This window comes from Poecile atricapillus, chromosome 3 (genome assembly GCF_030490865.1).
Source record: "Poecile atricapillus isolate bPoeAtr1 chromosome 3, bPoeAtr1.hap1, whole genome shotgun sequence".
In the NCBI taxonomy this organism is placed as follows: Eukaryota; Metazoa; Chordata; class Aves; order Passeriformes; family Paridae; genus Poecile; species Poecile atricapillus.
Genome location: NC_081251.1, coordinates 65,125,193 through 65,153,123, shown reverse-complemented (window position 1 = coordinate 65,153,123; position 27,931 = coordinate 65,125,193). Strand labels below are relative to the sequence as shown.

Below are 27,931 nucleotides of genomic sequence, written 5' to 3'. Positions count from 1 at the left end.
GTGCAGAACAAAGGGTTGATTTTCAAACATGATTTATTTAGAAAATAAAGATTTATTAAAGGACAGAGGCAATAACTTACTAATAAATGTATCAAATGCAATAGTTATAATAAATACACCAAATCTATGAATAAGAAGTTAATAAAAGTGATTAACTTGCAGTAGACCTGTACCTACAGGATTCCTAATTAAGGTGACCATGAATCAAACCATTTTTTACTGGAATCCTCAATATTACAAATACCACCTAATTCTAGAAGGATTAAACCAGGGTGATTTGTAAAACTCTTCAGCCAAGGATGAGCACACGCACCAGACTGGTGAAGTAAGCATAAGGAGAACTGAACATTTTCCTTTTACCACATGTTTCTGCATGAAAACCACACATAATTTTTGCATCCTCCCATTGCTAACTTATCCAGCCCACTCAGCAGGACTGGCTTGACAGGAAGAAAACAGTGCTAAATTCGTTTGGCCACTGTCTCTGTTTTTTTTTTCCCCCTCCAGTTTTCTATTCTTGCTGATTTGCAAAGTTTCAGGTGACTGAGTTATGAGTTGTTTGTCCAACAGCTCCTTTGTTCTGATCTGTGCTTCAGCAGAAACTGGAAAAACCTGTTCACTTACTCTTTTTTTTTTTTTTTAATCTTCCTCACTCCAATTGGTAGCTGCAGCTTGCATACATGCAGACAAGGTGGTGCCTACCTTTCATGTGGAAAGCTGCCTTACAAAAACATCTGAGGTAGCATTTCCCATTATCCAAGTTTTTCCAGCCTCATACAGACTTTGGTAGATGCTCCATGACCTAAACTCCATTTGCTCTCCATGAAATCTGTTTAGGTTGTTATCTTATTTTTCTTCAAGCAAAAGAAAGGCGTGTCTCCAGTGCAATCATTTTAAATAATAATTTATGAACTCTAGGAGATCTGCAGAAACCAGCTTTGTGAAATGTACTTTTTTGGACACAGAAGACTGTCTGCCTTACAGCATCTGCACATGATGTGGTGTTTATATCTGTAAGACAGAGCAAACAGCGAGGAGACAAGCTAAAGCTGCAAAAAGCAGACAATTTGAGAAGAAACTTTTGTTTCCATCTCCTTCATTTTCTTCTTGCTTTGTGCTGCTGTTGGAACAAGAATGGGTCAGCTATGTGGACGATGCATGCAGCTCCTGCGGGACTTCATAGGCTTTGTTCAGAGGATGTCCTCTGACTTGGTGCAAAGCATCAAGGAATGCTTAATTCTAATAAGCAAATGCTCCTGCTTAAAACAAAACAGCTCTAAAAACAGACAGCTGTACAAGCCCATCCTACAGCCTCATGAGAGAGTGACAGCACAGGAGTTTCTGCAGCATATTGAAACAGGTAAGAGGACTTGCCTTTTTCTAAAAGATTGTGAAAGAACAAGGAGATTAATTTTGTGGGTTGAAAGCACATTGCTAGCTGATCTGCTCTGCCATGGCATTGAGCAGCTTGGTGATGATGAGGAAAGGCCAGAGCTACAGAGCATTTTCTTTGTGTCCAGGACACCAAGGGCTCAAGTGGTGCAACAGTTGGATCTAGGTAGAAATGGCCAATCACTCTCTTGCTCTGCCACTACTGTTAATACAAAACTCATGTAAATGTGTTTCATAAAAGTGAGTCCTTCTAGAAGTTACTTTTTTGAAGTCAGTCAAAAGGAGCTGACAAAGCTGGACAGGGGCTTTGCTAAGATTGGAGGTTGTATGAGTGCTGAGGTGTGGGCAAATCACAGTATGATGTGCACAGTTGTGCACCTCTGTGTTGGCTGAACACTGGGACTTATGCTAGAAATGTCTGGGCTATACATGGGGAGGATCAAAGTCACCCTGGGAAAAGCATCGTTGAGCTCTCAGGATTTCTAGCAACTGTGCTTTTGTGAAAACATTTGAGACATCAGGCTTAATCACAATCATGGGGTTCTGCAAGGTAGATCCATAATTCTTCATCTATCTCCTTTGCTTTACAGGTTAGCTGCCTAATTCCCCTGCTTTTCTGTTTGTAATGTCCTCTTTGTCCTCTACTAGGATACAATATCAATAGGAAAACTTGGTTTTTTATTTCACTTCTGCAGTCATCTTGGATGAGTGTATCAATCTAAAAACATTTCTCATCTCAAGATAAGGGGTTATTGCTTGTTTGGGTTTGTTTTGTCTCACAACTAATTTGGCAAACTGCTTTATGTTTAGCAGCTTTGGGCTAAAACCACTACACAGAAATGCAGTCCCCTACTATTATTTGTGTGAAGGGTGTGGACCTACTATTTCTTTACTTGCCTTTTTGGGAACATGAAACAATCTTGTGAGGGGAACCAGGAGAGAATTTTTTGGGGGTGTGACATGATTAATGCTGCTTGACATGATCTGTCATGGAATAATTGCTGTGACTCTGGTTTTTGGGAACGTGTGAATTAGCCTCAGCTGGTATTAGCTGGTGTCATTACCCAGTGAATGTGGTGGGTCCTGTGCTGCCGATAAGGTTCACTGATTGTTGCACCTTTAGCACTGGTTTAAATCCTCACATTCATACCCAGGATGGGGATATACTTCAGCTTGTTATACAGTGGAGATCTTCCAGGGCTGAACATTTTCTTCCAAAGGCTAGCATGCTCCTGACTCTATAGGAGTCTGTCTTAGCAGTATCCCTGCACAGTTGATGGATGAGATGTAATGAAGGGAAAACCAGAATGATCCCTTGTAGCAGCCACTGGTGCTCCCTGAAAAGACTAAATGTGTATTTCTTGAGAGATCCTTTCTCTCTGAGATCAGTCTTCAAAAGTCTGGTCTGTCTAGGATCCGTGGGAGTTGGGGTACAGCAGCAGGAAGCCTAGAGCTTCTCTGACACCAGCATATAGATGACAATGAGTGTTTTCAGGAAGGTCTCACTGTCCATGACAGGACACATACAGCATCCAGGAAACAGGACCAAGGTTAATTCTCTGAGTGGCCAAATCTCACTGCCTAGACAACTGGAGGCAGGGAAGCCTCACAAAGAAAACCAAGACACATCCCTCTTACTTTAACACTCACCTGTGTATTTAATTTCAAGAGGGAACAAGCCTATCCTCAGTTTTGAACAAAATATAATAAGCAAAAAGATAGTGTTTGGACAATTTGGGTGCAAGGAGAGACTTAATGGTTGATCATCACACTCATCTGTAAGCCAGGGCAGCAAATTTTGATATTCTAAGCAAGTGAAGATTTTGAGTGGTTTCAGCTTTATCACTCTCCCAAGCAAAACCACAGATAGGTGGAAGAATCAGACAGATTCAGGTTCAGATAGTGAAAGGAACAGAATTAAACCACATGAAGAGATTTTTTGGTTTTTTTTCTCTAAAACCTTGCACACACAAGCAAGTCCTTCCCTTTGTGTGTATTACTAATTATTTAAAAATTTAATCTTTATATGAAGTAGTTCTGTGAAGCTCACTTACCTAATCCTAAGGGTAGAAGTTTGCTAGTCTTGACAATGTCAGCAGCTTCTACTGGCTTGAGATATTGGCTGTATTTTGCACTGAGGCATGAAAGCTCATGTCGCTCACATCCCTCACATTTCTTTGTCCCATGGGAGGTAAGGTAGCTAGATATTTTTCACATAGATATTTCAATCATTAATACACAGCTTTAAACTATTGCCTGAAAATATGTCTTATAATTGCATGCTCCACCAGTTGATCGATCATACATTTCCTTTTTAATTCTATTCGTTGGTTCATTGTCCCTTTCATTTTCCTGCTCCATTCCACATATTATATGATACAGTGACTTACAGAAGCCATGCATGACTGCTATTGCATATGATGAGTGTTGTTGAACATCTGGTTTATTCATAGGGGAGCTATCATATTTGAGAGCAGGTAGACTCATGCTAGAAATTTGAGCCTGAGGCAAGCCTGTTTGCAGTCTGTGTTGCTATTCCTTTAAATCCTGTATTTCAATACCCAAGACAGGAAACACAGTGAACTTCAGATGTGGTAAATTAGAAATATATACTCTTTCTCTTCTTAGAAATATATATAGAAACACAAATTAAATTAGAAATGTATACTCTTACTAAGAACACCATGTTCAGTATTTTAACAAAGATTCAGAAAAAGATAAAGATTTTTGTGGAGACGAAGAACACTTGCATTTGTATTAGATAGCATAAAAGTGTCCAAAGGTTATAATTTATCTTGTTTCCAATCACTAGCTTTGTGAGCTTTACAAGAGGCATTGCCAAGGACAGGTTATTCCCAGTTCATCTATTGCTTCTGTTCATGGAAATGTGAATAAAGACAGATGGGCTTTATGGAGTCGTTGCAGTACAAAAATCCTTACGTGTTTGGTTGGCTGTAAATTTTAATTTCTTTTTTTTTAAACTAACCCTTTTCAGATGTAATTGAGCCTGTGCTGTCATTTTACATCTTTAGATTTTGAAATGTCTCCACTTGGAAAGGACCCTCTGGAAGCCTTGAGGACCTTATCCTTTTCAGAAAACCCAGGTTTACAGCAGTCGGCTGCCCTCTATTACTTGCATATGAGTCAGCACAGTAAGTTATCTCAGTAAGCATTAGAAAATTTTCATGTAATTATAAATGAAAATATTATTTCAAACTGCGAAACTCCTTTTGATTCATTAAGTAAGCGTGTTTTTGCTTTCATGCTATGTTGTTTGTCAAGGAAGATGGAAAACTGTCATTGCCACATAGGCAGAGTCAGTTCTGGGTTTTGCTATAAGGAGATATCTCTTATGATTATAAAAGATTGTTATTTATGGAATTGTTATACTTCTGTAAAACTCAGCAGAACCCAAAGTACTTAGAGTTAGCGTATGCTGAGTATCTTGGAAGCAACACAGTCAAAATATGATGAAAGGAAATGGACACAGTGACCAATTAATGTTTTATATTATATATAAAAGAGGACAAAGCTCCAGGAGCCAGATTGTAGTGTGTCTTAGTTTAGGGCAAATTAGGGAGGAAAACTCTAAATGGGGATTTCCCCAGGGAAATGCCCCTCCCCACCAACTGGTCCGGGAAAGGGAAAAAATTTCCTTGGAGAGAAGTGGAAAAAGCTGTTTATTTAACAGAAAATTGAATAATATTAAATAATAAAACCTCTTGCTGTTCGATGGGATGGCAAATCTAGGAAGAAAAGTCCTTTTTATGTGGTGAACGGCTCGCTCAGTTTCTTATCAGTCCCTCCGGAAAGTGCCGAGGCCCAGGCCCCGGTGGGCCACAGGCGTGAGCTCCCGGGGTTTGGCTGGGTGTTCAGTCCAGAGCAGGCTTGCACAGATCCAAGAAAAAGGAAAAAACAAAGGTCCAGGGAACTCTTCTGCCTCAGCTAGCTGAAACTAACTAAAAGCCAGAGAGAAACTCTGTCCCGCTGTCTGTCCGTGCTGCAGACACCACAGTCCAGGAGCGAGATGTGTGGGAGTTATATTTTCTTTAACACAAACTGTGGCTTCTTCTTCCCCCTCTCTTGCTCTCAGAGCCAGTCTTAAAGGTGCAGAACTTAATATATAACATAAACCAGACGATTGGGGATACCAGTATCATAAAGTCACCCCAGGACATAGTGACAATTTATAAAGGAAAAATTCTTCTTTGTTCCAGCTATTCTGTGGGAACACCTGGCTCTTGAGGTAGTTTATTGATTGTAGGAGTCAGCCTAGATATCCCAAATAAAATGCCAGCAAGAGTTTGGATTCTACAAAAAGGTAAAAATACTAGCAACAAGCAGTTTGCAATTTATTTATCTATTTGTATATTTTAATTTTACTTCAAAGAGAATATTCTGTCACTTGGATGATAGCTTTATCCCACATATTTTTTGCTGGATAAAAAGTGCCTGTAGCCACAATGCAAGGACTTGCTATGAGACAGAATGACTTGTTTGGTAGCAAGGCACACTGCTTCCCTTCCCATGATGTTTTTGAAGTATTTGATTATTCAAAACCTCTTCAGAAAACTTGCCCTGTTTGCTAGTAGCAGTGGAATTTTAATGAAGGTGAATACCACTCAGCCTGTCTATGGGAGCACCTGAGGTTTAAGTCCCTCAAAGGAAAAATGTCACTGCTGAACAATGGAGCTCATCAATATTTCCTCTCATTCTTGCAGTGAACATCCCCCTGCCTGTGGAGCATCTGGAACCCTTCTATGCCTTACTACGTTCTGCTGACCTGGAGGTGCAGCAGATGTCTTCCTTGTCCCTTGTCAACTTCTTGCTGGAAGGAAATAGTGAGTAATTTACAACACATCTCTCTTCAGGTGAAGAAGTATCTCTTCAGTCAGACTCACACAGAAGGAGGGCACTTCTAGATAAATCTAGATTCCTTTTTTTGTGTTCCTGATAGGACAAGTGTGAGTCTGATTCTGACTGCAAGATACATAGCTTCTGGTGACAGCAAGATATAGCAGATCCCTCCAGCTAGATTATATAATGTAACAAGAGTTCTTGGATCTGTGTGCAAAGGCTGATAAATTATTCTCAGACCAGTATGGGAATTCTATTCTCATTCTTGGATCCACAGACATTTTTCCTTTCAAACAATGGATACAGCTCATAGAAATAAATTCTATGTAAAAGACAGTGGTAATTTTCTGGGTATTTGTGATCTGGACCTTAGTCTTAAATTGCTTGCAGAGAAAAAAAAAAGTTTAAATGCATAGTATAGTTCAGTTACTTCTGTAACTAAAGGGGAAAATAGATTTGACATAGAATCTAGGAGATGCAGAAGAAAAAATTCCCAGTAAAGTTTATGTTGGTAGACAGGGCATGAACATGCCACACCTCATAAAGAGAGACCTTGTTGCAACTGCTACTGCACTCCTGGGCGCATGGGCCACAACAAGTATTCTATCCTGAAGTCCTGTAATAGAAGAAGACAGGGTCAGTCTTCAGCAAAGCTGGCCTTTTTCTTTGCTTTCTTTTTTAAGGATTTTGCTATAAATGATATAATGTCACTATTTACAAAGAAAAGATAATCTTTAAAGGGTAGACCACAGAAGAAAAAGAAAGGATGGGGAGGTTGCTGAGTAAATTGTGAACCTATTGAAAAGCTGCAGTTGCTCTTGCCAAAATTAACCTGATTTGGGACCTTCTGACCTAAAACCTCCAAACACCTGTTACACTCTTTCAAGCATCTGAAGGTGAATTAAGCAAACCCAAGTAGGGACTGCGAGTGGCTTTCAGGCTGTTTACATCTTAAGTCTATTTTGTGTAATCATAATGTATATCTCCAAAGCAGTCAATGGATGATGTATTCTATCCACAAAATCAGTAACTGTTTACTTTTTTATTTGTCCATTTTTCTTGAATTTTTGAATAGTTGACAAAGAATTAGTTGTCCAAATGGGTTTACTTGAGCCAATTCTGGATCTGCTTGAGTCAGAGGATCCCACTGTCCAGTGTAATTCCTGTGCCTGCATCATGACTTTGGCTGTTTCAGGTGAGTGTTGTCTTTGCCTTTATCCTCTGCTGTGAATTCATTCAACTCTTCCATCATATTTGAATATGAAACAACCTATTTGCAATTGGTTTAAGAGTCATAAGATGCAGCAGCAAATTTTGGTATTCCCGCATCATAAATTCAACCTTCTGACATTCCAGATATTTTTCTCAGTGTTTCTGACCTTCATGCTCTTACGATTACAGACATTTTTCTGATTTTTATCCTAAATGTATTCATGACTAGCTTATCTTAATTATTGTCTACAGTGGCTTTTGCTTCCGGAGTTCTGTCTCTCTGATGTCTATGCTAATGAGGTTCCTTCATTTTACTAGGCTGAGAAAGCCAAGGTCTTTTATGACTCCTCTTGTAAGTGAGACTGTCCATTCATCTTCAGAGTCCTTCTGGGTGTAAATTATATGCTCCAGGAATGGAACATAGCATTTGCATGCTATGTTCCGTATCATGATACTCCAGGCCTCAGGCATTGTTACAGTGCTAAGATATAGATTAATGGTGCCAGAATTCTGTTTTGGATTCATCTCTTCTGAAAGAGAAGTCACCAGAAATGTGCAGTATCTCACCTGGGGTCTCACCTGTGCCTTTTATTGTGGCATATAGGGAAATATGTTTTGTGGTACATCTCATGGTAACACTTGCAGGTTTGGTGATTGTGCCATGGTGATGCTGTCATCCTACATCTGACTTAATCACCTAGTCTTGCTCCTCCTCTGCTGCTGTTTCCAGCAGACACCAAGTAACCAAGGCTCTACTACAAATGTTTCCACATGCACATCCCTGCATTTTGTACAGGTTTCATTCTGTTTCCGTTGCTTCGTTCTTCTAACTTGTCTGCTATTTGTAAAATACTCCGGTCCTCCACTGCATTGACAGTTCTACATCTTTGTTTTAACTCTCTGGTTCAAAGCAAGTACAGACTAGCCCTCATGGAATTCCATTTGTAGCCTCTTCCCAGGTGGTCATTCCCATTCAGCAAAACTTGGTTTCAGTGTACTGTTATCAGATGGATAACAGTACATGTTATCCATCATGTACTACTTGCATGTGTCACCAACTTCTGCTTAACTATGCATATAATTTCAATAATGATATTACTATTTTCCTGGTATCCAGACAGGTAAGTTCAGCCACAGTTACCAAAAGAAAGGTTATCATGTTAGTCTGTATTACTCTACCTTGTGTAAACTCATAGTTTTCCTGTACAAATTGCGTACAGGTCTGTAGAAAAGCCATGAATAATATTTTTTTCCCTTCCTGCAGCATTTATTCTGCCAGCTTCCCTCTCCAGTATGGGAAGTTGCAGTCTGATGTCCCAGAAGGCTGAGGGAAGCATGATGAAAGTGTTAATTTCTCATTTAAGTATTTATGTTGCAAAGGAGCAGTGGATAAGCAGGATCCAACCACATGAAAGTGCTGATTTGCATTTTATCCCACCTTTTTATTTTCAGGTTTTTGAACACTCTTCCCTTAAGAGCTTCTTTTTAAGCATTGCACATTATTGTGAGGTTAAGAATTCTACATATTACATTACTTTATATGGAATGCAAATTGCCTCATTTACATGTCTTATTTAGGAGTGGCATCACTAAACTTTTAGGTACTTGGCACTAGAAGGATGGACTTTGTGTAGGGTCAGTGAAGCTAAGCCCCTGAAGATTTACAGAGAGATGTCCCTTCATCTGTTTTAAACAGTCTACGGAGAAAGTGATTTATTTGGGCATCTAAGGATGTTACTTAGTCCTGAAGACACTCTTGTCCTTCTAGATGTCTAATCTGGAATACAGGGAACCATCAGCTGGTCCACATCCTGGCTACCTCTGGTCTTCCAACGCCTTTGCACGCTCCCTTAAGCACTAATGTCCTTCTGAGCATAAGTATTCCAAATCAAGCATTCAAGGAACTTTCAAAGCTAAACATAGAGGTAAGGCAGTCCTGCATAGGCTGGACTGCTGCCTGGAATTTGATCAGTGTTGAGGATCTCTGTCCCAGTTTAACTAGGATTTAGATGGCCTGGATCAGTTTATTTGTTTTTCAGACTACATTTAGATACCACATCGATGAGACTAAAGCAAGAGGCAATTCTCCAGGGTTTATTTTAATTTTAACTCACAGACTCTGATATTTTTAAGTGTCTGCTTGAGAAAAGTATCCTGTTCAGTCATGTCCTTCAAGAAGGCCATTTATGCAAAAAATGATAAATATGGGAGCACAACCAAGTTAGGAAGATCCTTAGATGGCTTTAAGTTGACTGAAATTCTACATCTAAGAATGGTCTTAATTCTGTTGCAACAAGCATGCAAGACTATGTACAGAGTGAAACTGTTTAGCAGTGTTACTGCAGGTCATGTGTAAACTGGGTTGTTGCCCTGCTGCAATAGGGAACTGAAAATAAGAAGGGCAAACCAACCCATTCAGATGAAACATATTTGAAGGTTAGTTTGTCCCAACAGCAGCATTTGTCCACGCAGCAAAAGGACACATGCATAGTTGCAATTATCTGCAGCTTGTCAATCAGTGAGTGAAAGGAATCAGTTTTGAGATAATAACTCGGAGTACTTCAGAACAGAACTAAATGTGCACATTTTCAGTGTTTAGGGGGGCCTGAACATCTGCTTTAAGCTAGAACAAGGAGGATGCACTGAATGTAAAGCATATTCAAAGTTGTTCTGATGGGAATTTTTAAGCACACAAATGTCAGAGTGGAAAGACAGAATTTATAAACTAGTGAGTTATTCAAACACAGCTTGAGTAGATGTTGTTGATTTCCCCACTTTAGAGTAGCATCTCGAACACATGGCTACCTTCTAAAAGCATTCCAAGGGGCATCAGTGGTTGCAGTGGCATCAGTGGATGGACTGAATTTTTTAAGATAAACAGGTGGTCAGGGAGAGAAACATGATCTAGCCTGCCACATCTTTTACAGACACGGCCATTCAGTTACACATCTTGGTGAGATAGATTTCCCCATCCACTCTGTCATCATAAACTGGCAAAACAAGTGTTCAGGCACAATATCTGATAAAAGAAACAATTTGCTCAAGTTTTGTCCAAATGTTCGTAATCCCTTTTCTCAAATGTATGGTTCTTTCCCACATTCACAAACATTCATGGAGTGTATTGTGTACAAGAATAAGGGAAGCAGCGATATATAAATTCTTTCTTAATCTTTTTACCTCTCTTTTTTATTCAGCTGAGTAGTTTGCATCACACCAGTTGCCATACAAAAGACTTTCTACTTCTACTGAGGGAAACAAAAGAATGGTATGTAGGCAGACTAGATTAGAGAAGGGTTTGTCTACAGAGGGGCAGAATATTTCACCAGAATAATAGCTTCCCACATGGAAAAGCTATTTTTAAATATATTACTCTTCCCAGAACAATTCTTTTTCTCAATTTTTTTCCCAGAATAAAAGTTATTTACTTGAGTATATACTCATAGGAAGTCAGAAAATTACTTGTTCTGGAATATTAAACTGATACTATCTTAACTATACTTGATTAAATATCCTGGCTAATAATTGTAATTGTATGTCAATTCCCTACTAGATAGGCTCTAGGTATAAAACCAGCAGCTTTGTTCTCATAACTCTCTAAGTTAGTTAGCACCTGAAGACTTGATTTCATTCAAACACTTTTTTTTTTTTTTTTTTTTTGCTCTGTCTGTTTCATGTTTCTCTCAGCAAATTTCCACAGACTGGCCTTTGTTTAAACTGTGTATAAATATTGTTAATTTTACAGAAATAAGTATTATAGTTTTTCCTTTTTTTTATCAGTTTTTCATCCAAGAGTCTTAAGGAGCTCTTCTACCCCAGGATGTTGAATACAGCTGTACAACTCATTACATTGCCATGCAAGGAATCACCACCACTTCAGAGAAGCATCATCTTTTCAAATTTCAATGTTTAAAACAAATTCTCTCTTTAGAAAACTCTGCACTGTTTGTAGCTTTCAAGTGAGTCACACAGGGACATTCCAAGAGAGAAACTGGCCCTGAATATACCCTACTGAATTAATTAAATCTTACCTTCAGTTCATGATGTAGTTTTTTTGGTTATCACACTGTGAATATGTTGATCAGACATACCAAGGGTATGAAGCAAGTATAATACTTTGTTAACCTGTTTAAAGGGTCTTAAGGATATTTTAATTATCCTAGTTACACACCAAAAGCATTGAACCAGCTGTGATCTATGGCTAATCCAGAAGTCATGAGTTAGTTTCCTTCCTGTTAAGCTCTTAGAATTTTTAACAGTTTCCTTTGAGCATGCCGAGAAATCAGAGAAAGAAACACCAAAGGACTAGTCCTGCTAGTTGTCCTGCTTGTGGCTCACAGTAAGATTTTAAGTAAGTATTTCTTTCTCTGATTCTTTTCTCCAGAGTCCAACCGAGAAGCTATTGGTGCTGCTAGAGGAGTTACACCCCTACTGTCCCTTGCCAACTCCTATGATCCCAGAGTCCAACAAAATGCAGTTGGTGCTATTCTGAACCTCACACAATCAGGTACTTTTGGACTAATGGTTTACCTAAATTGCCAAAAGAAAGCTCACTGATAGAAAAATAATCCTAAAGGTTAATAAAAGCATATCTGAGCAACAAGTTATTTCCTCTGCATATGGCATTCATGTTGGTACCACAGGTTGATGATTTAAGTTTAGCTGATACAGGCCCTCTTTCGCCTCATAGCAAAACAGAAAAGCTTGATTTTCAAATCCAAATGGCCAGTATATGAATATTAAAACAATCAGTCAAAGAAATAGAAAAAAAAAATAGCCATTTGTTAAAGAACTAATTGGGCCTAAAAAGTTAGCAAGACATTTGGCGTACTCTAAAGCAATCTCACAAGCTTATCCAACAGTGTTGAGCTTTAGGAGCTTTTTGCTTGTTCTGACTAGCTCAATGCTGCAATATGCTAAGTATAACTATTGCTGGTCAGACATTAAAGGCTCCTGGAATATCCACCAACAGCTTTATCACAAGGAGTACTAGGTCCTCTGCAATTCTATGTAGACTACCATACTTAACTCGGAAACAAAACTGCATTAAATTTCACCTTCCAAGATGATACCATTATTCCACAGAGCTAAACAATAAAGTAATGAGTAACATCTCTGAACTCTGTGTTGTGGAAGGAAACAGCTGGCAAGAACTTAAACAGTTGGCTATTACATTTCTGGTATTACTCAGAATATTTTAAATTGTTTTTAAATAACACAGAAATCATAATGAACATCATACCTGAGGCTTTTCAGCTTCTCCAGCAATTCAGATTCTCAGAACCGTTTTTAGCATAAAACCATCAAAAGCTTAATCAGGCAGCCTGCTAGTCTATTTGCTAAAATATCTGCATACTGCTTCATTACACAAGCTTTAAATTATATACTCTCCAATCACATTGACTGGCATATATTTGGTCAACATCAGCACTCCTTAGAACCCAAGAACTGTGCACATCCCTTTGAACGGTGCCTCCAGATGAGAGAGAAGGAAGGAGGAAGACACTTTTACATTTTCTTTTTAATGGCAGAGAAAATCCAACAAGTCCTATGCAAGGAGGGAGCCCTACCAGTTCTTGCCGTGCTGCTGGAATCTCCTGACTCAGAAGTCCAGGTATGACTAAAACAGGTCAGATTTTAAAACAGTAACATTGTGACTGTAAGGAGAGCACAAACCACAGTATGCAGAAATTAAAAGGGGGAGAGGAGGAAAGGTTTCTCTAGTCAAGTGGAGAAACATGGGAGAGCATCTTGGTGAAACTCAGCTCAGTCAGATAATGTATATTGAAAGACTCAATTTGTCTAACTCCACAGGAGAAAATTTATGACGCAAAAATTTTTCTGCCACCACACATTAATGCATGCACAGGTTGTTTTGTAGCTACCTTCTTGTATCTGTCAGATCATCAGACAAGATGCAGAAAGGTCTCTTCCTCTGGGTTTTAGGTTTTTTGGTTGGGTTTTTTTGCATCCTAACTTAGATCTTTCACTCTAAGCAATGTTACTAAGTATTCTGAGAAGACATAACTTGCAATAATCTTTTTCTTGTTGTAAATATCTGTAAAGCATCCTGTTTTATGCCTATCACAGACACCTCTTTGTGATTCTGCACACTCAGCATAGAGCTCGTCTTAGCGCAAAAGTATGCTGATAAATGAACTATGAATCAGAGTTGTAAGCCATACACTCTGCTAGTTTGTTCATTCAGTCCTTTGAGTAGCACAGAATTGTTTGCTCCATCAATTTAATTATCTCTACACAGATTTTTTAAATGTCTGGAGGGATGGACCCTCTGGAATTGCTTTCTGCAAACTGTTTCAGCAATTTTAGATTCCTGAGATTCATTTTAGAATTTCCATCTCTGTAGCTCAACATGTTTCCTCTAATTATACTTCCCTAGTAATAGATACTTTTGTATGTGTAATCCTTCCTAGCGTTAATGGTTAGATCCTTTGGAAATGATCCCTCGGCGTGCTAGGGCAATAGCTACATCCAGCTTGAGTAAATCAATGTAAACATATAATACAGTAGATGCAGATTACCTAACTTAGATGCCAGCAGCAATGTCATTGCAGCAGCAGAGCACATTCCAAAACAGCCAAGGTCCTAATGAGTGTACAACATGCCCCAGCAGGATTGCTGTAGCAGCTACAGCAAGTTGTGCCAACCCCGTAAACACCCTTAAGGTGAAAAAGCATTTTATTTTCATTGGTTTTAAATCTGAGCATTTCTCCAATTTCTTTGTATTCTCTTTAACATGTCACCACTCTGACCTCTTGCTCTACATTTTCTCTTGGTTCTTTGCAGTATTACAGCTGTGCTGCCCTGAGCAACGTGGCAGCCAATGTTCAGCACCACAAAGCCTTGCTGAGAGCCAGTGACAGATTCCTGCTGCGGACACTGATCTCTCTCCTATCCTCTTCTGTGGACAAGGTAAAGTCACAGCTTTCCCTTTGTGAAAAGACTTAGCATCTGAGTAGAGGTATAAACCTGGGCTTCCAGTTTTAGCCTCACATCATTCTGTTCATCTACTGTAGAGGTATCTATGTAGCATCTTTCCCATGAGAAAAGACACCTATAATAGAAAATACATGGGTTCTACAAGTTCAATGTATGAAGAAAGCAAAGGGAAATTATTAAAGTTGTTCTACAGCCCTGGACACTTCCTTTAGACTAGGATAGCCTGTATGCTATTAACTTGAAACATCATGTGAGCAGTGCCCGCATTGATCATTGTGTCTGCGACAGAAATTGTCTGACACATCTGTTGTGCTACTTTTTTTTTTTTCTTTTTGGTATCCAGAACTTTTACTGTATGGCTTCGAGAAATGACATCTTGAAAATTTTGCTTTGTTGGAAGTCACATCAAAGAAACTTTAAGAAACCACAGTTCAGGGTGGAGCTTGAAATTTTGTGTAGAAGGGAGGTGAAAAACAGGCAAAGCAAATAGGACAATTACTTTCTCTTCATTTTCCTATAACTTATCAGATGTTCTAAAATAAAAGCCAACATCTGAACCCCATTCTTCATCAACAATAGGATGACTAATACTAGGAGACTGAAAAAAAATTCATCAAAACTTTGAAAAAAAAACATGTGCCAAATTTATTCTTGAAAGTAATGTAATAGCTTGCTAGTATTGTCATGTTGATTTTGTGTGCAATAGGCAAGAACATGCATTACTGAAACTGCTCTTTTTCCTCCTCTCTCTCATTTTTAATTTTTTTTCCTCTTTGGCACAAGCAGGTTTCAAGCCAGGCATGTGTTTGCCTAAGAAATTTGGCTATCAGTGGTAAGCAATGTCTTGGAGATAAAGAACCCACACTATTTCTTTTTCTCTCTGCCTTTCAGAGTAAGCACAGTGGGCTGGGAACCTTTCCTATTAAAAGCAAAGAAACATTATCTACATTTTAACTGTATGTTAAGGGAAGAAGAAGGTGCAGTGTATATCCTAGCTAAATCTGTCTTAGAGCTCCCAGGTAGCAAGGGGAGTATCTGGAGAAAGTGAGAAAGGCAGCAGAGGTGTTCAGAGATGCACAGAGCCTTAGTGAGTTGCTAAGCTTTCCTCCTTTCTGTGTTTCCTAAGCATTAAGCCTAATTAGGACAGAATGTCTCCTGAAATTGCTTATTGAGTGGGGACCTGTCTTCTCCAAGGCATGATTCTGTCTATCATTAAATGTAATTTTCTCCCCAGCATTTATCATCCTCTTAAAAAACCCTGTCCTATTAAATGTCCAAGGTTCGTTTCTATGACATATTCAGGAGACAGTGGCAGAGGACTGGCACACTCAGTGCTAAAGTCCCAGACTCCAGGGTAGAGTTGTTAATCTAGAAAATGTAGAGGTGCTTAATTTTCAAGCAGTCACAATTATAGAGGAGCTGAGAGCGAAGTGCTGTGCTGCTCCTTGACATGTTTGAAACACCTGGTCTGCTTGACCTTTTAGATCTGCCTCTTCATCTGCTGGCTGCTTTGGCATTGCCTTTTAGTGCACTCTCTGAGGTTGCAGGGGCAAGTGGGGTATAACAACTCAGTGAGATGGCTGGGCTCTCTCCTGGTTAATGATAACTCGGTAAAATAGGTGGTGCTTGGGAGGTCTTTCTGTTTGTGCAGCAGAAAGTGCTGCCTTCTTACCTGGCCTTATGCCGGTGATGAGCTCAGAAAATTCCCCTCACTTTCTTTTGAGGCTCAGACACAGACTAAGGGTGCCCAAACCTACATTCTGCCATCAAGCTTATATTAATCCCTTAGCAAAAGGAGGCAGAACAAATGAGGGTTTATTTTTATAACTGAACATCTGGCATTGCCCCATCCCATGGATGGGAGATGGGCAGGTCCCCTCTAATTTGATCACTGAGGCAACAGTCAGAGCCTAAATTACTCCCTGCAGTGCTCTGAACCCCCCTGACCTCCTTTGTTTTCCCACACCAGCGGACATCCAGGCTGAGATGGTTGCTGAGAATGTACTGCCCAAGCTGTGCTCTCTCTTGGCCTCTGGCAGCGAGGATGTGCGTCATGCCTCCATTGCTCTGCTCTGGATACTCTCCCAGCACCCACCCAACCAGGTATGGGAGGTCATTTCCCAAAAATAGAGGGGAAAGAGTGGTTCTGGCCACCACCTGGGGTAACACTGTTACGGCAAAACTGCCTATGAAATGCATTTTGAGAATGACCAAGAGACTCTGGGAGACTTCCCAACCCTTCTCTCTCATACCCAAAATTTACTGCATCTGCACTGTCACTAACTACCTGAGGAGCCATCTGAGTGGGATCCAAAGGACAGACCAGTGAGAGAGTAGAGGGGGGAGATGGGTGATAGAGTCATTGGATATGAGGATACTGCCTTGCACTCCCTGCAACCTCCTCTAGTCCCCTCAGTCCCCAGACCAGAGGTCTCCAGATGGATGTATGAGGTGGAGGACATACACAGCACCATGAGGGCAACCAAGGAAGTTATTTCTTGGCTATAGAGCTTCCCCACACACTGAAAAGCAGAGATAATAATTTAGAGCACACATTTGAACTGCATAAGTGCAGAACAAAGGGCAAATATACATTACTTCTCTACATGGACAGCTTTATTCAAAAGTGCATTTGTAAAATATTAACGTGTTTTGAATTAGGATCAAAACAAAAAGGGGACTAACAGATTTTGAAATCCTGTCTATCTTTAGTTAATGCATTAGGCCTTTCACTAGGACTGTATATCCTCATGTCCTAAGTTACAGATTGATTCTTTTGCCCATGTTCAGGGTAAACACCACCATTAATAATGCAACACTAGCAAATACATAATGAAGTCTGACTACAAATAAATTACTGCAAATACTGACGGATTACTCTTGTTTTTAAACAAACTTTTCTTTACAGTAATTAAAGACATCCTTAAGAACATAGATGTGAAAAGTTGTTGGTAAGTTTTTTAAGCTAACAACAGCATTTGAAGTTAGTCAGGTTTGCTACACAGAGCAAAAATATGCAAGAACCATTCCTGCCACATTGCTTCAAGCAGTAGTGACAGGTATCACAGGTGAATAGCTTCAGGTGGCCTTAGGTGCTTCTTGTGCCTGAAATACACTCAGCCTGATTGGAAATTTACTCTGGGTTTGGAAAGCTTGGTGTTTACCTTCAGTTGTCTGTACGCAAACCAAGATTGCACCTCCCCTACCTCTGGAACGTGATGGAGAAAATGGATGAGATCAATGCCTGGGAAGCAGCAACTAGAGCACAGAGCTGTTCAAGGCACAGTGGCTGCATGAGCACCAGACATCCTCATTGCATGTCAAACTCCCTCACACAATCAAAACACAGTTTGCTCTCAACAAGCTTACAGCTGAAATGCATTAAGTTAGTTAAAGGCCATTTGCACAGTAAATATGTTATTCAGTATGAGACATTATGCTGGAACATGCATGGAATGTTATGGACATATGGACAATGCTGGAACACTCGGTTTTGCTTTTCTTGTCTCCAAATATCGTTTGCATTTTTTGTTCTCTCAGCAAAGAGTACCCACAAATCCTTTTCTCCCTGGTCCTGAAACTTGTCTTTGCCAGTGTTTCAAACCCTGGCCACAAAGAGACATGGTCAGCATCAGTAAAAACAAAGACACTGGGAACTCAGCCTTGGTACACTAGTGGTGAAACAGCCCATCCTTCATAAGGGAAGAAAACGGGTCAGTAGCAGGAGGCTGGAAAGCAAAGCATCTCACTTTATTCTCCAGTGAGAAATATCTACATATCTAAATTTGTTTTAGCGAGCAAACACGGCTGAGCCTGACTACTGAATGTTGCTGCTTTGTGCAAGCGAGCCCTGGGCACTCTGAGAAGAGGCTGACCTCTTTGTATTCATATCCTGCCTCCCCATCTCCATGCCTTTTCTGGCCTGTTTTTCAAGCCTTTTCAATGTTTCTTTCTCTAACTCAGGCTGAATTCTCCGTGACTGAAAAAGAGACTTCTCCATGGGAACAACTGTTGGAAAACAAACCACTGAACAAAGCTAACCTTTACAACCAAGTCAAGTGATGCTTGAATTATTACAAATACTACCCAGGATATAATGGGGCAGAATCTGTCTGCCTTTCGTTACCATGAAGCAAACCCCCAGGAATGCTTCACAGGAGCTCTTCACCCTGCTTCAGCCCCATTTTTGCAAATCTCCTGGTCAGGCTGTTGACAGGGATTCCCAGCAAGGGCTGGAAAATTTCCCTCTTGCTGAGGGAACTGTATTCAGTTTTCCCAAGGACAGCCCAACCCTGAAACACTAAAGAATCAGGCATTGTAAGAAAACAGTCTCTTAAGTCAAATTCCTTTGAGCAAAAGACCTGGAAGTCAGGGTCTGTCTATTCCAGATGGTGCCACTGACTCTCCACTCCAGGTACAAAATAACTTTGCCTTATCATCTTGCTAACTGGTAAATGGGATAAATACTTACCTTGTCAATCAATTCCTGTGTGAGGAGTATGAGTGCAGCATTGCAACTGTAAGCACACTTGCTGCTGGCATGCTTTTCCTTGCCCCTTTTTTTTTAATTATTATTAATTTTTTTTTTAGTATTGTAGTTTTGGGAAAAATTAGATCAATATCCATCTGAATCACTTGATCTATTTTTACTCACAGTTTTCTCGTGATTCTCTTGCACTGTGCAGGATTGAGCCAGAAAACAAAATCTGAATCTCAGCCATATTCCAGCCAAAAAAAGAAGTTGAGCAAAATTCAAGTACTGTCACTTGCTAATGTAGGTCCTAAATAAACAAAATATCTTGTCAGGGAAGTCATTATATATTAGAAAGTTCCTTTATAATCCATAGAAAATTTCCTCCTCTCAGGCAGTAGCAAATCAAAAAATGAGTATTGTAGTTGATGGGATTACATAGAAAGAGGACATTCAGCCCAAAAGCATAGAAAAGAGTCATTGGTGGTAATTTAATTGGATTATCTGAAACTATATTATTTCTTCCTTTAAAGAGAAGGAAAAAACAAGACTGAGGAAAATCTACTGTCATGTCTGCATACAGGATTCTTTAAATGCCCTGTGTTTAGGCATAGAACTGCCCTTTCCACTTATTTTCCTGTTTTATTTTAGGATTGTTAGTTGTGACAGTGCTTAAAATGAGCTAAGTGAAGATGTCAGCTGGTATTAAAAGAAAATAAGATACACTTTTGCAATTTAACCTAAGAAAAAGAAAAATTAAAGTTAAAGTAACTTTTAAAGACATCTGCCTTTCAACACTGCTTTAGTGATCCTGACATTTCACACATTTCAGAATTGTGTTTTTTTGAAGCTGTGTATAGGACCAATGATTTGTTTTATATTGAACTCCCTTGCTAATGCATCTCAATTTCCAAGTAGAATAAGTAATATAATTCATTGTGAACAATCAGAACTGCATAAAAAACCCCTAATTTTCTAAGGGAAGGAGACTGAGAGAAAAAACACTCTCAAGAGGTAATCTTTTGCTTTTAACTGTAGACCTAACACAAACTCTGTTGAAGTCAGGTTTCTCTTAAACACAGCAGTGCCCCTTTAATCCATATTGTTATTGAGGTAAATACCTGTGCAGTAATCCAGACTCCAATCTGATACTACAGGACAAGAGTAATGGCTTCAAACTGAAAGTATGTTTAGATTTGATATTAGAAAAAACCATTCCTAACTGTGAGGGTGGTGAGGCACTGGAACATGTTGCCCAGAGAATTTGTGGATGCCCCATCCCTGGAAGTGTTTAAGGCCAGGTTGGGTGGGGCTCTGAGCAACCTGGCCTGGTGGAAGGTGTTCCTGCCCATGGCAGAGGATTTGGAACTAGATGATCTTTAAGGTCCCTTCCAACCCAGGCCATTCTGTGATTCAATTAATATTAATGGTAGTTGGAGGAAGACTATGGAGAGAGAAGTACCTAGCAAAGTACCTCTAAAATATCATCAGACAGCAGAGAAATGTGTGTAAAGATGTTGTTCAGGACATGTTTACTAAAGAGGTGCCTGATCACAAATTGACCTAAACATGCAACCCATTATTGTAGCCAGGTAAATTGCTGAAGTACTCAAGGGTGCACTGTTGCTGTTACTTCACCTTTCACACCAACCCTGACCACCTCTCCTTCCAGTCAGGATCACACATCCTTCCCCTGACTAGTAATGACCCTGGTGAGGCATTTGATGGAAAAAACAATAAACTGCACAACCTTGAAGATTCCAGCCTTCCATAGCAAGAGCTCAATATTCAGTGCCAGTCAGACCATACTTGAGAGAAGCAGCACTGGACCCAGCCACATCTTTGTTTTAAATAAGCAAACTAATGCTCTTCTTGCAGACTTAAGTTTGATCTCTCCGTAACTTACTGCAAAATTGCACCATGTTGTCCATATCGGATATAACTGAGATACCAGTTGCTCTTCTCAGGATACTCTGGCATGTGCTGAGCTACTGCAGAGCCTGGGGACATTACTGGCAGCACATAAAACAGACCCTGTGATTGTTGGACATACTGCTTGCATCATCAAAAACCTGAGTCTTTCCAAAAACAGACAGGTAGGTACAGTGTTTGTCACTGAACTATACCCTGTGAGGCTGACATTGTGTTCATGTCAAATCAGCATTAAAGAAAAATTAATTCTGGGGGTAATTAAACATATGCCAATTTGCTTTATATTTTACACAAAATTGCATGTATGAATAAAAGGGCCATAATGAAAGGTGGTTTTATTCATATTTTCCCAATACAATACGAAAAAACTAATTAAAATAAGAAATACCTAGTTTTTGCTATGAGTGATGTGGTTACCTAATTTGACTGCATCATAGGTATAAAAAGTTCTTCTAGCAAGGACATTTCATACCGATTAAAGGAATCATTCAGGAAAATTTGAGGTCTATTATGAACTGAATCTTTATTTCCTGGCTCTCATGCTTCAGCTGCCATTCATTGTGAAATTAAACCCCGGCTATTGATGTACATTTTCCCTCTTTGGCAAGATACTAGCTATGTCAAAATGCTGTAAAGATCTCTCTTGCTGATTTTGCTTCAAACTCCATATGTACTTCCTTGCCTCCTTGCCTTTTAGAGTATCTTGATCAAACAGTATCACCAGTAGCAATCAATATTGAGGAAAAAACCCCCCCAAATCTTCACTTCTGTTTTGTCCCACTTCCTAGTGCACGCTTTTCAAGACTGAGTTCTTTTTTTTTCCTCTTTGTTCACGATCCATTTACTACTAGTTCCAGAGATTTAAACCAGCCAGAAGGAAATTTTTTTTCACTAAGAATTATATAAATTTCTAATAGCTGTGACATCAAGTTTTGCAGGAAACTAGATTCCCTTAAACTCAAGGCCCACAGTAGGAATAAAAATGAATCGTCTGTTCAAAGTTTGACAAATACGGTCTTTCTTTAAAATACTTAAATTCCATTACTTTATCCTGTTATCAGCTGGGAGCTACTTCACCTTCATAAAGCTTTGTAATATCAAGAGTATCAAGTTCTCACTGCATAAGTGAATACGCAGACATGAGTGGGAGTGCCAGGTTTCCAGGGTCAATTCTAAAGAACGCTCCCTAAAACACATAAGAGTTCTTGGCATAAGAGGAAAAAGACAGTGCTGTTTTTATGCCAGCAGGACAGAGTGTGGGAGCTTAAAAAGCAGCAGTCTCAAATCCACCTCGGACCTCTAAGCAGCAAGTTAAGCTTAAAATGCAGCATAAAATGAGTATCAGAAAAAGATACTCATGAGCTTAGCTAGGGAGCCATGAGCAGCTTCCATTGTTAGGGCCTCTCAGAGAGCTGATGACTTCATGATTCAACTTCACTAGCAACAGTTACCTCCAGCTGACTCATTCAGAACTCATTTCTTGGTCTCATTTTTTGCTTTTAATCCAGGTCAGCACAGGCCAAGTCTCCTATGTTTTCATTTCAGTCTATATATTTCTCAGTACAGGTGATCTCTGAACAATTCAAGGTGTTTTCTCTTGGTTATGGTAAATCTGGGAGGAGATGTTTCCATTATTGATGGTTTAACCCTCAGTACTGTAGGAGCACTTCTGAAGCCCCCAGACACCACTAAACCATAATGGAAGTGCTAACCATGAATCTCTCTCTTGTGGCAGAGAATCACTGAGAGCCACTGTGTTGAAGGTCTCCTTCAGACCATGCTTTTGACTGACATTCAGGAAGACTCCCTTCGTTATGTGACGTCCTGCCTTGCTGAGCTAGCAAAGCAAGGTATGGCAGCAACCCTCCATCAATGGCTGAATCAGAGAAGTGCACATGCCCTTTATTAATTCTAATAGGTGATGGACACACAGCCCAAGTCTTTCCCTTTAAATTCATTGTTTAGTTGTAAGTTTCAAGAACAAAATCCAATTCTCTGGCAGGATACATGGGCTCCATTGTCTGCACTTTTGTTCAACTCCTTAAAAGTCTTTACTCTAAATTTTTTTGTGCTGAAATTTACTGCTGTACATGGCCAGTCTACTTCTATTTCTAACATTTCCCAGTTTCTCAGGCTGAAATAATTTTATCATTTCAGAAACTGATATAAAAAAAAGATGAAAATACAAATCAGGTCTTTATCTTGAAATTTTTTGCACATGGATTTTATCAGAGATAACAAATTGGCACTCATGAAAGGTACAGCACTCTTTATAGCAGAAAGGATGAGTGTAAATTTTCCCAACATACCCCAGCATTGGATATTGTCTGTCAAACAAGTCATCTCTTGCATCTGGTGTAATGCCCATGCAGCTGACAATATCACATTTAACTCTGCAAGCAGAGCGCAGTATCTGCGGGACAGACTGAGCCAATAGGCCAGTGGATCTTGCACATAAAGCAATTCATTTTTGCAGAACAAAAAGCCAAAAAAATATGAACCAAATCCATGCCCCTACCTTACTGAGAGCATAACCTCAGAACATGACCCTTTTTTACAACCTGAACATACTTATTAACCAAGTTCAGCACTTAATTTGCTTCTCCAGTTGCATGAAAGATTCACTATTTCGGCAGTTTCTGGCAGACCTCTTACATTCATTTCTTTGACACTGGAGTTCCTATTTAGAGACTCTTACCTTTCTGCCTTCCAGAAGGAGCCACGTTACAGATGGTCCAGTGGATGGATGAACCTTTGACAAAGTGCTTGGTGAGATTGGCTGGCCAGCTGGAACATCCGGAGCCATCCTTTCATGCTGCCTCCATCATCCAGCACATGATCCGTCATGGTAACTCACACAGGATTAACTGTGCTTTGAAAGAGACTTACGGCTGTCTGGAGTGAAATTAGCCTTTTCCCAAAGGACTGTAAGGCACTGAACAACCTTAAATATTCCTCTATGACCCCCCATTTGGTCTCTACAGATTTTTTAGAGTACAATTGCCTATAGGCACCCTTGAAGTAAAACAGTCCTTGAGTGCATGAGAAAGTCCAGGGATGAAAGTGGACCATATATAAAGGTCTGATTCACATGTTTGTTGCCTTCTTCAAGAACTGCCATTCTGCAGGGTTGGTCCATAGCCTCAGTTCTGAGGTCCTTGCAGAGAACTTCAGTAGGAAGGTTGGAGACCATTAAGATACTCCTCACCATGGGAGAGATGAGAAATTGTCTCAAAAAAGGTCACTTTGGACAAGGTTACATCTTTCTGTTTGACCTTCTTTCTCAGTATGTAAAATGTGATGACATCCCCCACAGCCACCAGAGGTTGTATTCCAAAATTTTAGATTACCTCTGCTCCCTAAGCAGCAAGAGAAAAACTCTTACTGAACCAAAACCTGCTGATATCATTCTAGAATAAATTAGCTTGAGCAGAGAAGTGGCTTTTAAGAATGTAGCCAAATTTTTTAAAGTTTCAATGAGAGAGAATAAAAGAGCACTATTTTTACCTGTAGAAAACAAACACCTTTATGCATAACATACTTGTCCCATGCAGCTGAGAGCCTTTAAGACTTGCAAGAAAAGGGTGTTCACATGGTACTTGCCATATTCTCTAGAAAGATGTGGTTAGATTTTAGACATTAGACATAAGGAAAACTGAATCATGTAGTGAGTCCCCAGTAAGGGAAAATGCAAATCTGTTTCCATTTCTACTATTGAGGATTTGCAACAGAGCAGACTCCCAGGGAGTGAACAGAATCCAACATCATAATCAACTCATGGACAGCTTCACCTACCAGGCCAACCAGTCTGTGAACCAGCCCCTTACACAGGGATCAGATTCCCAGCACAGCAGCCTACTCAACTTTTTATTTACCTTAAGTATTATCAGAAGCTGTAGTACAGGGAAGTCCCTTGCCAATCTTTGTAGTAGTGTTGGTTTTAGCTGAAGGTGGATGAGTCATTATTGATCTTATAAATGTTGTTGCAAAAATCAGTTTTCAAAATGTTTAAAGGCTCATACTGATCTCCAGTGGTTCTCCCATTTATGCAGAAAAAATTATGCTTTTGTGGAAGCATCACATTAGAGAGATTCAAGCCTACCTCAAGAATTTTCTTACCCACCCAGAGGTCCGTTTTCAGCAGCTGGGCATCTCCACATTCTGCAGACTACGAGCAGGTACGTCCTTCCTGCCAAGGCTGCCTGCACCCATCAGCAGCAAACAGGCACTGCTTAGTAACAGATGACAGAATCATTAGGGTTGGAGAAGACCTCTAAGGTCATTGAGTCCAACCACTAACAGTGCAGACTTCTCCAGGGACTAGCTCTGCTCACTTAAGAAAACAGAATAATCTCAAGGGTAGCTGTTACCTCACCTGTTTTAAAGCAGCTCATAAAGAGTATCTCCTGATGAAGGCAGGAAGATTTTGTTTGCTTGCTTTAAAACTAAAAGCTTTCTGAATCCAGGGAAATGGGACTTCAGGAACATATGCTTTTATCCTGTATAAGAATTTTTGGGCACTGGATGAAACCTAAAAGTTTTTCAAATGTGATTTTAGTTTATTTTGGTGAAGCAAGCAAATAAGGAAATTGCATGATTAGCTGATATTAAAGCTGGGAAGTCTCACATCTTCATACTTAAAAGTCCATTCCTTAATATTTTTCCTGCGTTTGGCTAGTCTTCTTGTCTTTGGATAAAAGTTGAGTACTTATGAGAATTATAATGTGATAATAACTGTATATAGCACATATTTTTATGTATGTAGAGCCAGAGCCAAAACCCTGCTATATCTAGATAGGCAGCTGCTGCATAAGGCTGAATTTGGCAATGGAGATTTTTACATCCGGATCAGGAAAATTTAGCAGCAATCTTGAATGGTTGTAGGGATGAAAACTGAATTTATATCTGCTTTGTGTGGTATTTTTCTGCCTTACCTGTAATAAGAACCACCAACCAACTGTATGTAACCTGAAAAGTAAGTGTTCTATGCATCTGCATTAGAACATAGGAACAACAGCAGGTTGCCTAACACCTGTCATTCCTTTTCAGATCCAGACTTTTCATTAGCATTCAGAAAAAGCCAAATGGCCAGACTCCTTGAACAAGTCCGTCAACAAACAGAAGAAACTCAAGAGCTCCTTAGGGCAGCTATGTACCATGAAGACAGTTAATATTTAAGCCAAATGGCTTATGAAAACTTACCAGATCCAAGGGCCTGAACTTTCAGAGGAAATAACTCTTTTCATTGGTTCCTGTAATTTTCCTTCTACTTGCAGTTTTGTCATACAGGAGAGATGTCCAGATAACAAGAATTGGAGCAGGTGAAAACACAATTCCTTGGACACTTTGGCTGGCTGCTTAAGTGTGCCTGAGGACATGGCTACATGTCGAAAAACACCCGCTATGCTTTGTTAACCTTCCATGGTTTTTGGTTTCCTCACCCTCCCTTCAGAAAAATCAGCACTGTATTAATGAGGTTTTATTCATGCAACAGGCTAATTCCACTGATGAGGCATCTCTCAAGTATGCAGGTGACTCTGCGTTCATCTTTATTCTGTTTCTGTTCCATGTCCTGTATTTCAGAGCACACTCCAAGGACTTTAGAAAGTAACTGAATCAGCCCATACTATAAAGGTAGAAAGCCATGAACAGGTTACTACAGAAAGTTACCGCTGATGGACAGTTCAGAAAGTGCAAGAAATTTGTAAGAAACAAGGATGGGTGAAGCCTTACAGTTGATCCTTGTCCACACTATAGGCATTACTCTCCAACAGAAGAGCAAAGGCACGTTAAGGCAAGGAAATGTTGCACAGAGCAAGTACAGAACACAGCAGGAACCACAAACGATTTGGGTGAGATGTGTTTAAGTACAGAACTGTGTTCTGCAAATGTTAAATTATTTCCAAAGCTACTTGCAACAAGGAAAGAGTGAAAATATTTGGCAAAATTAGGAATTTTTGTTATATTTTGATATTGATGCTTCATTTTAAATGGAGTTAAAGAACAATAAAAAGGTAGTCATGTGTTTAAGTTCAACTCATTTTCTTACATATATACTTCCCATGGCCAGGCAGATGTTCAGCCATCTCCAGGAAAGCTGGGTTCCATCATGTGTAATGGTTACTTGGGAAGACACACACTGTAACTTCAAACACCCCTCCTTTCCTCTTCCTTCCCCCAGCTTTATATGCCCAGCATGACAATGTAAGGTATGGAATGTCATTGTGGTCACCTGCCCCCAGCTGTCCCCTCAATTTCTTTTGCAACCCCAGGCAGGTGGAGTGGTGTGAGAAGCAGACTCTGTGCAAGCGCTGCTGAATGGTAACTAAAACATCCCTGTGTTACCAACCTTGTGTTCAGCACAAAACCAAACACAGCCCCCTCTGAGCTACTGTGAAGAAAATTAACTCTACCCAGCCAAAAGCAGCACACTGTCTCTGGAGGTACTTCTGACCATCTCATAACTCTTATGTGCATGTAGAGCTTTGGAGCTGATACTAGTTAAAAACATGGAATAAAAGTGAGATTAGAAAAATAGTTTAAAAAGTTATTCTGTCAATTAAGAGCTCAATGTTCCATTTTATTGTGGCTCAAATCTCTAAGCTTAATTTTGGTGCTTGTGGGAGGCATTTTTGATAATGATTTCTTTTAATATCTTCAAGTTCTTTCTAATGGTACTGTTTGGGAAAAAACACAACACCTCCCCCCCCCCCAAAAAAAAAAAAAAAAAAACACAGCAAAAAACAAAAACCAAACCACCAAACCAAAACCAACAAAACACACAAAAAATCCCAAAACATGTAAAAATAACCAAAACCAAACTCAATGCAGTAAAAAGGCTTATTAAAGTGCAGGGGAGACAGAAACTTTGGATAAAGCAATATGGCATTTTCACTATTCATGCATGACCAGAATCTTGTTTTGAAATCTCATATAACAAACCATGTGCTCAGCTTTGGGCAGGTGGACTTTCTAAAACAGAGGACTGGGTGAATGACACACCTGGGAACAAAAAAAAATCTCAAACTGCAAACCACCTCCATGAGTGATTTTAGATCAATTTCCAAAAAGTGCAATATTAAGTAATGATATTAGAATGTATCCTGTATC

At 39.6% G+C, this 27,931-nt stretch overlaps 1 protein-coding gene across 1 annotated transcript; it reads left to right on the top strand.

Annotated features, from left to right (window-relative positions):
- The first annotated feature begins 737 nt into the window (after window positions 1–737).
- LOC131578152 (uncharacterized) lies at window positions 738–27,392 on the top strand. Its single transcript, XM_058836637.1, has 14 exons — window positions 738–1,360; window positions 4,425–4,544; window positions 6,114–6,233; window positions 7,325–7,444; window positions 11,843–11,965; window positions 12,990–13,072; window positions 14,266–14,391; window positions 15,205–15,250; window positions 16,388–16,521; window positions 20,857–20,985; window positions 22,557–22,671; window positions 23,535–23,669; window positions 24,874–24,999; window positions 25,871–27,392. The coding sequence occupies exons 1-14, from the start codon at window positions 1,135–1,137 to the stop codon at window positions 25,990–25,992; spliced, it is 1,725 nt and encodes a 574-aa protein (XP_058692620.1). The 5' UTR covers window positions 738–1,134; the 3' UTR covers window positions 25,993–27,392.
- The last annotated feature ends 539 nt before the right edge of the window (window positions 27,393–27,931 follow it).

Coding starts and splice junctions, on each gene's coding strand:
- LOC131578152 (XM_058836637.1), top strand. CDS start 1,135: ATGGGTCAGCTATGTGGACGATGCATGCAGCTCCTGCGGGACTTCATA. Junction 15,251..16,387: donor AAGAAATTTGGCTATCAGTG/GTAAGCAATGTC, acceptor TTCCCACACCAG/CGGACATCCAGGCTGAGATG. Junction 25,000..25,870: donor ATTCTGCAGACTACGAGCAG/GTACGTCCTTCC, acceptor ATTCCTTTTCAG/ATCCAGACTTTTCATTAGCA.